This window comes from Octopus sinensis, linkage group LG13 (assembly GCF_006345805.1).
Source record: "Octopus sinensis linkage group LG13, ASM634580v1, whole genome shotgun sequence".
NCBI lineage: Eukaryota > Metazoa > Mollusca > Cephalopoda > Octopoda > Octopodidae > Octopus > Octopus sinensis.
The window spans coordinates 25,687,273-25,700,738 of NC_043009.1; the positions used below are offsets into that span (position 1 = coordinate 25,687,273).

Genomic DNA, 13,466 nt, shown 5'->3' on the forward strand with positions numbered 1-13,466 from the left:
TGCTTCACGAGATGGTGTATAGTGAAACTGGCCTTCAAGATGTTTATATAAGGCATTTGTTTACATAATTCAAAATTTGTAAATGAAAGTTCTTAGGAATAACTTGGTGTAGACTTTTTAAGATAGTGTTATGGAGTAGAAATAAAGTATGGTAAAAACATCTCTCTCTCTCTCTCTCTCTCTCTCTCTCTCTCTCTCCTATTCCATCTTCACTGCCTTAAAAACCTTTTAACATTAATATTTCCTTTTTGTTTTGTTGTATAGGAAACCTCAATATGGACCCTGGATTACCCTCCATTCTTTGCTTGGTTCGAATTCCTGCTTTCACACATAGCACGCTATTTTGACCCTAAGATGCTAGTTGTTCAATCAGGCGCCTATACTTCACAAGCTACAGTCTACTTCCAGCGTTTGTCTGTAATTCTTTCTGATTTGGTGCTTGTGTACGCAGTCCAAGAGTAAGTTGTGCTGCCTTTGTTTTTAACTGAAACTCAAGGCGAATGAAACACTGTTTGTGTTACTTTTTTTTAAAAAATTACTTTGTGGTTAAGAAGTTTGTTTCCTAACCACATGCTTCCAGGTTCAATCCCACTGCATGGCACCTGGAGCAAGTGTCTTCTATTATAGACCTCAGCCAACCAAGGCTTTGTGAGCAGATTTCGTGGATGTAATAATAATCAATATCTATTTATGTATGTGTGTGTATATGTATACTTGTGTCTCCTTGTCTTGATATTATGTGACTGTTGTAAAAGAGTATCACTGTTCTACAAGTGGTGTCCCTCATTTTCGGTCATCCACGAAAACAAGTCTGGCCATGGGGAAATATTTCCTTGAGCAGCAGTTTGCCCATGACTGGTTTAGGGTTTTGTCCCATTGTGTGGCACCTTGGATAAGCATCTTCTACGATAGCCTTGGGCCAACCAATTCTTTGTCAGTGAATTTGGCAGACAGAAATTGCAGGAAGCCAGTCTGGCAGCCACATGTGTGTATATATGTGCGTGTGTGTGTATAGAAACAAGAGCTAAAAACCCTTATTTCTAGCAATGTAGGTGCTACTCTGCATCATCAGTTACAATTAGTGACAGTTTACTTTTTGGTTTTATATTGCATATAGCCATTTTTATTGTGTGTGTGTGTGTATGTTATCCATGTCACCTTTGTTGTATTTTCCATTAGTATATATTCACCCTCACCAATAAGTTTTCACTGACCCAAATTACCTTCTTCCAAGTAACACATCTGCATTAAGATTTTCTTGTAATTCTACTCCCTTCACTGTTTCTGTAACCTTACTTTCACACACACACACACATGCATTCAGACTTTCTCTTTCTCACATATTCACTCACTGTATTTATGTGTGTTTAATGGGAATAAATGTTTATGGTAAAATTGAAGATCAAATCTTATTTGGTCAGCATCAGCTACCTTCCATATTATCAAGGAAGTTAATTCAATACATTACTGTATCTATAATCCTTTAAAACAATCTCACTTGGCAACAGGTGGGGGTTAGCAGCAGGAAGGGCATCCAGCTGTAGAAACCTTGTCACACAAATAGTCCTGCACATATGTATATACATTTTTGTAGGTTCAAGCATGGCTGTGTGGTTAGTAAACTTGCTTCTCATTCATATGGTTTTTGGGTTCAGTCCCACTGCATGGCGCCTTGGGCAAATGTCTTCTGCTATAGCCTCAGGCTGACCAAAGCGCTTGTTATTGAATTTGCTAAGAAGAAGTTACCGTTGTGTGTGTACATGTGTGTATAAGTGCTTGTACTTCGTTACATTACTCTGTCAAATGTAATATCTATCTATTTGCATTGTTCTGAATTAACCATACCTTATTTCATAACTTTGAGGTTTTGAAGATGTGAGTTTGTTTTTAGAACAACATTGTAGGGTAAGTGTGAGGGGCTGCGACCAGTTTGCTCTTAAAATAGAATATTTATGCTGAAAATTATCAGTTTTAGTGCTAAAGGGTTAACCCTTTAACATTTAAATAGACTACATGAGGCCCAAATATCCTACCTGATTTATGTTCAAACTGGCCAGATTGCCTCTCGCATCTACCTTACACGATATCATTCTAAAAATAATTGCCGCATGGAAGGTGTTTATAAGCCATTTAAAAACTCACAAAAACTGTTAGATTCACTTCAACATTTAAATTTAATTTGCTAAAATATTTTCATTGCTTTGAGACCGCATCCTGTTCACTGACAAAATTCCATGCTGCATCACTTGTCAGTGAACAGGTCATGATCTCAAAGTGATGAAAATATTTTGGCAAATTAAATTTAAATGTTGAAGTGAATCTAACAGTTTTTGTGTGTTTTAAATGGCTTTCCACGCTGCAATTGTTTTCATTCCAGCACATGATCTCAGATCAGGTCACTTGCTGTGCAAGTACATTTCTGTAATTCTAAAAATAAATATCATCAAAATCTTAAAGTTACAAGATAATCCAAAGCCATGTGAATAAATAAGTAATAAAAATGTAATTTGATAGAGTAATCTGAATTCTAAAATTTCTATGAATTCTTCACTTCTGAAACCATTTTAAGCCTAATTGTTTTAATTTTTTTCTTCTCTAATGTTCCTCTGTATTTTCACAGGTTAAACCATGGTTATCATAAAGCCAACAAGACAAATACTCTTGTTAACACTGGCCTTGCGATTTCCGTATTGATCTTATCAAATTTTGGACTTCTCCTTGTTGATCGTATCCTTTTGTTTGAGCTCCACAAAAGTAGGGGCAGTTGAAGCATGTGACACCTCATTTTTAATGTTGTTTAAATTTTTGAAAGAACTATCACAGCCTATCTGCAATTGTTCATTTTGTTGCTCTGTTGTTGTTGTTATTGCCGTTGTCTTCTTTCTTCTTCCAATCAGGACTCACGCCATTAGCCACAAAGAATAATCTCTTAATTCAAGCCTACTCTAAGCTACTAAGAATGTGTGTGGCAACTTGAAGATTCACCACACGATAGACTGGCGGTTGCACGGGCATGAAAGCTACATTGTTATCCTCATTCCGTAAACGGTGGCTTTTAACAGGTGAACCATCTTGAGGTACAGAGGATTCGCAATCTAGACTAGGGTCTGAAAGTTTACCACACCATGGTTCCTCTGCTTTGTGGCAGAAGTAGGAAGAAAGAGTGAGAGAAAGTTGTGGTGAAAGAGTACAGCGGGGTTCACCACCACCCTCTACCGGAGCCTTGTGGAGCTAAGATATTTTTACTCAATAAACACTCACAATGCCTGGTCTGGGAATCGAAACCGCATTCTTACGACCGCGAGTCTGCTGCCCTAACCACTGGGCCATTGCGCCTCCACTGTTGCTGTTGTTGTTTAGCCTTAAGTTTGCTTTGGCTCTTGCAGGCCTCTGTTTAACTCTTTAGAATTCAGATTACTCTGTCTAATGTCATGCTCGTTCATTCACATTCTATTGAATCAATCTGTATCATCATAGCATCACGATTCTGATGATGTGATAATATATTTTTTGAGTGGCATTGAAGGGTAGGTTGGAGCAGTCAGATCTGGTTGATTTGAATGTAAATCAGGTTGAATATTTGGGCTGGATAGGGACTGTGTAAGTTCTAAAGAATTAAAGGTGTCCTAACCTAGCCATAACTGTCCAGTCCTCACTCCAGTGTACCTGGGACTACATCATCCAATATTTCACTAAGGTGTGACTGGAGACTGATTTGGCTGCTATTTCTAGCAAGCTGAAGCATCCTCATATAGGCTCCCTTGTTAGCTTATACTGTTAATGATGTAGTTTAGGTCTTAGAACCTCATCAAAGAGAATGGCCTTGGCAAACTTCTAGCATTGGCCCCTTCATGAAACCATTGATAATTTATTGATCCTCATCATGTAAATTCCTAAAATAAAATTAACAAGTATAATTAATAATTTGAAAACAATAATTCCTTCATTTTTTTTTTTGTTTCTAATAAGAAATATTTAACCCTTCAGAGTTTAAACTGATTGCATATGGCCCAAAATTTTCTACCTGTTTTATGGTCAGACTGGCAAGATCTGGCCTCTCACACCTACCCTACAATGTCATTCTTAAAATAGACAGCATCATCGAAATCTCAAAGCTATGAGATAAAACAGAGCAATGGGAATGATAAGCTTTACATTTGGCAGAGGAATTTGAATGCTGAAAGATGGAAGAAATTTAATGAAGATATTTAATGAAATTGATAAAGAGCTATAAAAATTCTTTTCTATAATATTGACACAGTCAGATTATATAATGTGTTGTATCCTCTGCACAGTTGTTTGAATTGCTTGAAACAGCAGTTTAAACACCCTCAAACTTCTCATTACCATTGTAGAAATGGATGGATATACACGATCACTACATCTTAGATAGAGGCCAGAAATAATAGGGGATAGCCATGACTAGAATGTTGGAAACATTGTGTAATTATTAAGTCTGTGTGAAACAAGAAACAAAATAATTGCTTAAAGTTGTGGCCATTGCTGTTTGGCCCCGGGTCAGTGCAATCAAGCAGACCCCTAATCAGAGCTGTTCCACACTTGACTATTCAAACAGAGATTTCATTATCCAGCACTTTTGGTCAAGTGAGTAGTGTAGAGAGAGAGATTTGGCTACTATTTCTAGCAGGTCATGTAACAACATAAAGACTCCCTTGATCCCACCAGTAGCTGTTGTTTAGCCCCTATGTTAGTCCTGATCAAGTTGATCTAGGAACAAAGACATTCCAAAGCATGACCAACCCATCTTTTTGTACCAGAGACGACTGGTATCAGATATCTGATATTTCCTGCAAGTGCTGGATTAACCATAATGCTAAATAAGCACATACTTAGGACATCAAGGGAAGGAGGGGGGGGAGCACAGAAATGGTAAATGGCTTACGGCACAAAAGAAATCACTTTAAACTTTGCTAAAATAATATTCAGGATGCTTTATCTCTCGTAAGTATAGAAGCAGATGTGTTGTGTAAGATTAATGTTGAGAATCTGACTTTGCAATTAAAAAAAGTAGGAAAAAACTTTATCAAATATAAAGTGGAAGTATACAAAAATAAACATTTTTTTTCCCATCTTATTGTCAGTTTTGTTTCATTTTGTAAAATAAAAATTAATTTTATGGTTTACTGTTGTCTATATTTTGAACTACATATATATGGGGTCACCAAATTTTTTTAAGTGCTTAGGGCCTCTCTGGGTCTTGATCCAGTCCTGTTTCCTTCCTTTGTTTAAGATATTGCAAGGTTTGATTTGAAGGAGATTTGGTTGCTATTTCTAGCAGGTTGATCAACCATAGGGCAGTTCCCTTGTTAGTGCATTTTAGTAGTGAAGTAAATCTACCTATTTATTCTCCCTGTCCATTTGGCCATACAACATCTCCAGTCAGCTGTTGTTTTCCTTCATTCTCTGTCTCACAGACATCCATTTCCAATATAATGGATTCTTGTTTGGAATTCTTTTGTTATCCTTGGTCCGGATCCGCCAAGTAAGTCACCATTTTTATATCTGTACAGATTATTATAAAATTGGATAAATTAATATTAATTTATTTCAAGAGTTAAACTGACAAAAGCACACTGTTTATTGTTGAGACTTGCAACCCAACCATGTGGTCTTGACTTCAATCCCTCCATGCGGCATCTTGGGCAAATGTCTTCTACTATAGCCCTGGGCCTTGTGAGTGAATTTGACAGAAACAAACTGAAAGGAAACTTGTCATATATATATCAAAACAATGTGTTATAATACTATTCCATATATACAAAAACAGCCATATCAACAATCCAACATACCTCCATCATCAGCTGCCTCACGGATATCATTATGATTTCGACACTTGGGCAGTACAATTCAATCCAGTAGTGTCAACAGTACTAAAATAAGTGTTGTTTGGGAACAAACATACCAAAAAAAAAAAAAAAAACCCCACAACATTCAAACACATTTACCCTATGTACAACAGTATTCAATTTAAATATAGGCAGGATTAAGCACTAACTGCAAAATTAAACTACAACAAAGAAACACATAAATCTATGTACATCTGTATTGGTATTACTAGTAAACCTGCAATAACTAAATTATATACTAAATAGCGACCAATCTTTAATAATAGTCCCACCAGTCTTCCATAGTTACTACTGTAATATATATGTGTCTAAGTATGGCATAGTGATTAAGAGCACAGGCTACTAACTCCAAGATCCTGAGTTCGATTCCAGGCAGTGACCTGAATAATAATAATAACAACAACAACAACATCGAAAAATACCTTAGGAATGAGAACCCAGGTTCGAAATTTCCTTAAGACACCTGATGAAGGCTGGAGGTTATATCAGCCAAAACGTTAACAACAAACAAGATGACAAATATCTGTCAAATGTAAATAATGTAAATAGTGGTCATACTCATTCAGAAGTTGATTTCCAACACACACACATGACACAGCTGTGGTTGTGTGGTTAAGTAATTGCTTCCCAACCATATGGTTTTGGGTTCAGTCCTGCTGTCTGTCAGCTTGGATAAGTGTCTTCTACTATAACCTCGGGCGAACCAAATACTTGGGAGTGGATTTGGTAAATGAAAACTGAAAGAAGCCCATTGTATGTGTGTGTGTGTGTGTGTGCATGTGTCTGTTTTGACATCATCTGATAGTTGTAAATGAATATCATTGTCACACAAGCAGTGTTGTTCATTTTCAATATTCTGCATAAATATATCTGACCATGGTAAAGTATATTACCTTGTTTGGAAACAGGTGAAAGTTAACACCAGGAAGTAACATCTCTCTCTTCCTTTTTGCAGGGCAAATTTCTCCGTGGCGCCTTCTTGTTTGTTGTTCTCTTAAACTTCAAACACATATTCCTCTACATAGCACCAGCATATTTTGTGTACTTGCTCAAGTGTTACTGTTTTCGATCAACAAGTGGTTCGTATTTTTTGAATTTTTTTCAAGCACTCTCTTATGATACCTCTATGTGTGTGTGTTCATTTGAATTTACAGATGAGAAGGAAAAAAATATTTAATCAGTAGGTGCAGGCATGGCTGTGTGGTGAGAAACTTGCTTCCCAACCACCTGGTTCTGGGTTCCGTTCCACTGCGTGATACCTTAGGCAAGTGACTTCTACTATAACTATCAGCCAACCAAATCTTTGTGGGCAGATTTGGTAGACAGAAACTGAAAGAAGCCTGTCTATAAATATATATATATATATTATATATATATATATATATACACACACACACACACACACACACACACACATACACACACGCATGTGTGTGTCTCATTATTATCATCACCTCCACCACTGCTGCGGCTATTACCACCACAACCATTTTCAAAGGGCTAGGTTGGTCATCTTATCCCCCACAATGGATCTCTTGACCCCCCCCATCTCTGCTCATTCTCCAAACACTTTATTGTGCATCTGGGGTGAATTTTATAGTGACATCCAAACCAGTACAGGTTGTCTTGTACACACATATACACACACATATTTATATCTTCACATATACAAACATACTATAAAAGAGCAAAATTCATTATAATTGATATCAAAAGGTTTAATTCCTACAGCTATTACTACTAAATTTGTACTTACAATCACCTTCGGTTGTAAATATTTCACCATTATAACAGAAATTACTTATCGTTTCAAGCTCAATGTCTGGGTCGTTAAAGGGCATCGTTTCATTTCCTTTCCTTTTTTTTGTTTTCTTCTTGCAGATGGAAAGATTTTGTGGCATTCCTTTTCCATTATGAAACTGGTCTATTTGTCTTTGATTGTTATTAGTGTGTTTGGGCTCTCTTTTGGACCATTCATTTATATGGTAAGTTTTGGCCTTAGAAAATATTCTCCTTCTTTTTATTTGACATTTAAATACAGCTTACTCTAAGTTGAAAAAGTCACACAGACTGAAACCAGTACTAAAATGTTCTTCATAATAAAATTATTTTAGCATTTTCTACCTTTTCTTATACACACACACACACACACACACACACACACATATATATATATATATATATATATATATATATATATGAGTGAATGAAAGAAAGTGCACTCAATACATTTACTGGGAGTTACATGTATTGTTTAGAATAGTTTGATTTAGATTCCATGCTTCTGGTGATATACAAACATTGAACGATGAGTGCATTGCAACTTGAGCAGAAACAGCTGTCAGTTAATGAAGTTCATAACATCATTTCTTATTACTGCTCTATACTCATTCGACGCTTCGTTCTGAATAAACTCAGTCCACATATGTAAGCATGGAAATGTGGATGTTAAAACAGCGATGATGATTTTAAACAAAAGAGCTTCCCTCTCATACGCCATTGGGTACACTTTTTCTGATCTCAGTCCCCTACCTTCACTGTCTTCTCATATTGGCACAATGTCACATATTGGTAAAGGAAGGGTTTATTTAATGAAATTGATCTCCAGTATATAACAGGTACTTATTTTCTGTTTCACATTTGTCTTTCATTTTCTCCTCTTCTTACAGAAACAACTTTATCAAGTTCTCTCTCGGCTTTTCCCATTCAAAAGAGGATTGAGCCACGCATATTGGGCCCCCAACTTCTGGGCTCTCTATAATTTTGCAGATAAAGCCCTCGTTTATACTGGTAAGAGCTTCTCTTTTGATATTTTCATTTTCCATAAAACCATTTTTCAAAAGCACGAGCACAACTGAAGAAGTTTGCTTACCAAACACATGGTTTTGGGTTCAGACCCACTCTGTGGCACTTTGAGCGCTGAGTATCTACAGTTCTGGGCCATACAAAGCTTTGTGAGTGGATGTAGTTGAGAGAAAGTGAAATAAGCTTATATGAGGGGTGTATGAAAAGTCTTGAGCCTCAAAAAAGCAAAACATGGTACAAGACTTCTGATGAAGGTACAAGACTTGAAGGCCCAAAACTTTTTATACAGCTCTTGTATGCATGACAGTCAAACAATCATACAAGCAATTCTGGTTGCTTCTGATCTCCCATAGAAAAAAAATGTGTTTGGTCAAGGGAAAATATTACCTTGCTTAGAAACAAATAGATGAGGGTTGGTGACAGGATGGACATCCAGTTGGAGAAAATCTGCCTCAATAAATTTCATCTGACCCATGCAAACAAGGAAAATTGGAGACTAAAACAATGGTGATGATGTACCATATTTACTGGTTTATAAGTCACACTATTTTACACCTGATTTTAATTGATTTTAAATGAAAAACTAGCATAACTTATCCTTGGGGCAAAGCTAAAACTATGAAGAGAAAAAATTTTGTACTGAGATTTTGTTCCTCCACTTTGTCAAAGGATGATTTTTCATTCTTTTCCTTGCTTTTTCCTTTTCTGTCTTGCAAGTTATTTGATGATCTTTTAGTGCCAGATGTCATGTAAAAAAATGAACCCAGTACACTTTGTAAAGTGGTTGGTATTAGGAAGGGCACTGAACTATAGAACCCATACCAAGGAAGACATTAAGATTTATTGCAGCCCTTTGGCTCATGTATCCTGTCAAACATCCAACCCATTCAAGCACAAAAACAAATGCTAAATAATGGTGATGATTTAACACTAAATTGGTGACGCAACTTATATGGTGTGTGTGTCTTTATTGTGTTGTTATTGTATTATTTATTTTCTCTTCAGGCCAAAATACCGGTTTTATTCACGTCAACAAAACTGATAGCTCTTTGATGACTGGAGGTTTGGTCCAAGAGTTCCATCACACTGTGCTGCCCTCAATTACACCTCATATAACATTGTTGCTGACCTTTTTGGCAATCTTTGTAAGTATACTCCATCACAAGCATGCGTGCACACACACACACTGGCTATATTATTAATTGTTTGTGATTATCTGTTTTAAAAATTGGTTTAATGGATGCTAATCAAGTGGTGAAGATGGTGATGGCACTTTGGCAGTTTTTATTTTTGTTCACACTCCAACAAGTGATATAACAAGCTGCTGTTTGACCCAAGGTCAGGCTTGATTGAACAGACCTGTGATGAAAGCCATCAATGGTGTTCCAGCCATGACCATCCCATCTTTGCATATGTCAAGGATTTATCTGGTAGAGTCATTAGAGTGTCAGATAAAATGCCTTGTAGTGTTTGTTCTGACTCTCTGTGCTCTGAGTTCAAACTCCTCCAAGTTCAACTTTGACCATTATTCTTCCAGGGTCAAAAAAAATGTATCAATCTAGGGTGGTGGGATGTTAAGAATTGTAGGAACATGAAACTGGATGCCTTGTGGTATTTGTTTCTGCCCTTTGCATTCTGAGTTCAAATTCCACCATGGACTATTTAGGTAATAGACTTTAATCCATTTCCCATTTAACATTGCCACTTGACACCCTCCCCATCACATCTCCACTGTCTTCCCTTTCCATCACCCCTCGCTCTCTACTCCCTCCCCACTTGAGGTATCCATGTTTTCCTCTAATGCAAGACTCTCTTTTTCTGTCCCTGAATACTATCTCCCCTGCCACCCCAGTCAAGGGTATTCTGAGAATATAAAGGGCGTGGCTGTTATGGTGAGGCTTACTTTCCAACCATGTGGTCTTGGCTTCAGTCTACCATGTTGCACCTTGGGAATGGTGCTGTGTGACACCTTGTCTCTGGGTTGACCAAAACCTTGTCAATGGGTTTGATAGTGGGAAACTGGAAGAATCTCATCTTGTGTGTGTATATGTATGTGTATGTTTCTATATATATATACATGTGTTTATGTGTACATCTTGTCTAGACATTATGGGATGTTTGTAAACTAGTATCACCACCATATAAACTATGTTGTTTGTTTCCTGTCTTTGATGAAAAAAAAAACATGTCTGGCCATGGGGAAATATTACCTCACTTGGGAACAGGTGAGGGCTGGCAACAGGAAGGGCATCCAGCAGTAGAAAACCTGCCTCAACAAATGTCATCTGACCCATGCAGGCATGGAAAAGTAGATGTTAAAATGATGATGATGAAAAGAGAATACAGCACACACTTGAAGAAAGCAGATGGGTACAATGACTGAAATGTTGTTACTATAACAACCAAGACGAGAACTGTAGAAGACCCCAACACCAAAATACTAGTAATTTTTAACTGATTTTTAATATCTGTTACATTTCAGCCTGTCTTACTGAGTATCTGGATAAAGCCCCAAAAAGGTAAAAGTCTGATTGAAGCTGTAGCTTTATGTGCCTTTGGTTCCTACATGTTTGGATGGCATGTCCACGAGAAAGCCATTCTGATGGTCATTCTTCCTCTCAGGTAAAAACGTTTTCCCTTATTGCACTTTATTCTAAAAGATAGTCTTATATTCTTTTACTGGTTCCACTTGTTGGACTCTGGCCATATTGGGGTTATAAGCCTTTTACGAATCGATCCTGGTGCTTGTTTTAAGTCTACTATTCATTCTATCAGTTTCTTGTTGTTGAACTGCTTAGTCATTGGGGATATGGATGGGTCAACATCATTTACTCTGCTGAGGAAAGACAAATATGATCACACACACACATTTGTGATAGAACTACCATACAGTTTCTTCCTACCAATTCTTCTTACAAGACATTGGTTAGCTTGAAGCAATAGGCCCAAAATGCCACTTCACAAACCAATGGTTCTTGGTTCATTTCAGCTCTGCAACACTTTTTACTAAAACTCCAAGCTGACTAAATCCTGTCAGGGTTTTGGTAGACAGAAATTATGTGGAAGCTCATCGTGTGTCTGTGTGTGTGTGTGTATATATATATATATATATATGCACACGGTAATCGGTGTGTATTCAAAGCAATGATTAGTAATTTTACGAAACCGGTATGCTTTTAAATCATCTTTAACAATTCACAATAATGACTTTTATTACTTTTATTCCTACCTCAGTTCATCTAATATGTATCTATCGTTACTTTTCATAAAAAGCCTTTACTTTTTTTGATTTCCAATGTGCATTTTCGCTTATTTTTCTTCTTACTTTCCACGTCTAGTTTCTATTTTCTTTTTGTAACATATTTCTATTTTTTATATATATATATATATATAATCAAATGAATAATAACAGACGATGGATAATTATCAGCTCATTACAGTTGTTTCTTATGTAACTTTTTAATAGAAGAATGAGAACATTACTCCATTATAAAAGATGGTAATCATCAGATGAGAATTTTACAAAATAAAAGAATATCCCTAGAATACAGCAGTAATGCATGATTTGAACCAGCCCCTTTGGCGCTAAATACTCATAGGGTTGGTTTTCTCTGTGTAAACAACGGAAATATCCTATCTGATATTTCAACTCTCACCAATCATAGGCTGGAACCACAGAGATTACCCAATTCTACCTGGTGCAAACCTTTTCAGGTACCTGATTCTATCTGAATCCTCATCTTACTATCATCATCATCGGCTCAGTGGCTAGAACATCAGGTTTGCAATGATGAGGTAGTGAGTTTGATTCCCAGACCAGGCTGTATGTTGTGTTCTTGAGCAAGACACTTTATTTCATGTTACTCCAGTTCACTCAGCTGTAGAAATGAGTTGCGATGTCTCTGGTGCCAAATTGTGCTGGCTTTTGCCTTTCCTTTAGATAAGATTGGGGGCATAGAAAGGGGAGGCTGATATGCATGGGTGGCTGCTGGTCTTCTATAAACAATCTTGCCTGGACTTGTGCTTTGGAGGGGAACTTTCTAGGTGCAATCCCATGGTCAGTCATGACCTTTGCCCTTTATACACACATATATGTATGTTTGTATCATTATGTTTTTGTTTCACCACCTGACAGTTAGTAGATGTTTACATCTCCATGACTTAGTGGTTGTGCAAAAAGAGATTAACAGGATAAGAACCAGGATCTATTTATTCAACCAAAGCCCTCAAGGTGGTGCCCCTGTATGGCTAGAGACCACTGACTGAAGAAAGCAAAAGAATGAAAAAAAAAGTCACCTCTCTACATGTGGTGCCCCAAGTCTAAACTGTTTTGTCTTGTTTCTTTCTAGTTTATTGGTGATGGACCAGAAACAGTATGCTAGAGTATTTCTAATGGTATCCACTACAGGACATTATTCTCTCTTCCCTCTTTTATTCACCAAACCAGGTAAGCTGTGAATTAACTGTTAAAATCTTAATATAAATGATGTCATTATGTACCTGTTCATTCTCAATACATTCTGGCAGACTCTTAGTCATCATAATTGTATTTACACCCACTTTTTCATGGTCCCATGGGTTAGGCAGAAACTTGTTAATGCAAATTTTCTACACCAGATGCCCTCCCCATCACAACCCTCACCTACTTGCAAGCAAGGTAATATTTCCTTCATGACCAGAAATGTTTCCAGGGAAGATTTAGAATGAAGGATATTGCTTGCATGATGGTGATATTTATTTACAACTATCACAAAGTGTCAGAGCAAGGACACACACACACACACACACACACAC

The 13,466-nt window shown here is 37.0% G+C and overlaps 1 protein-coding gene across 3 annotated transcripts in view; it reads left to right on the forward strand.

Moving 5' to 3' along the window:
* LOC115218385 (probable dolichyl pyrophosphate Glc1Man9GlcNAc2 alpha-1,3-glucosyltransferase) overlaps positions 1 to 13,466 on the forward strand; it is a 53,100-nt gene that overhangs the window by 36,303 nt on the left and 3,331 nt on the right. For all 3 annotated transcript variants that reach the window (XM_029788166.2, XM_036508234.1, XM_036508233.1), the window contains 9 exons: positions 265 to 458; positions 2,621 to 2,727; positions 5,436 to 5,503; positions 6,823 to 6,946; positions 7,749 to 7,852; positions 8,537 to 8,657; positions 9,678 to 9,817; positions 11,155 to 11,294; positions 13,022 to 13,119. In XM_029788166.2, coding sequence (XP_029644026.1) covers positions 265 to 458; positions 2,621 to 2,727; positions 5,436 to 5,503; positions 6,823 to 6,946; positions 7,749 to 7,852; positions 8,537 to 8,657; positions 9,678 to 9,817; positions 11,155 to 11,294; positions 13,022 to 13,119 — 1,096 coding nt within the window. The remainder of the gene's footprint in view (positions 1 to 264; positions 459 to 2,620; positions 2,728 to 5,435; positions 5,504 to 6,822; positions 6,947 to 7,748; positions 7,853 to 8,536; positions 8,658 to 9,677; positions 9,818 to 11,154; positions 11,295 to 13,021; positions 13,120 to 13,466) is intronic.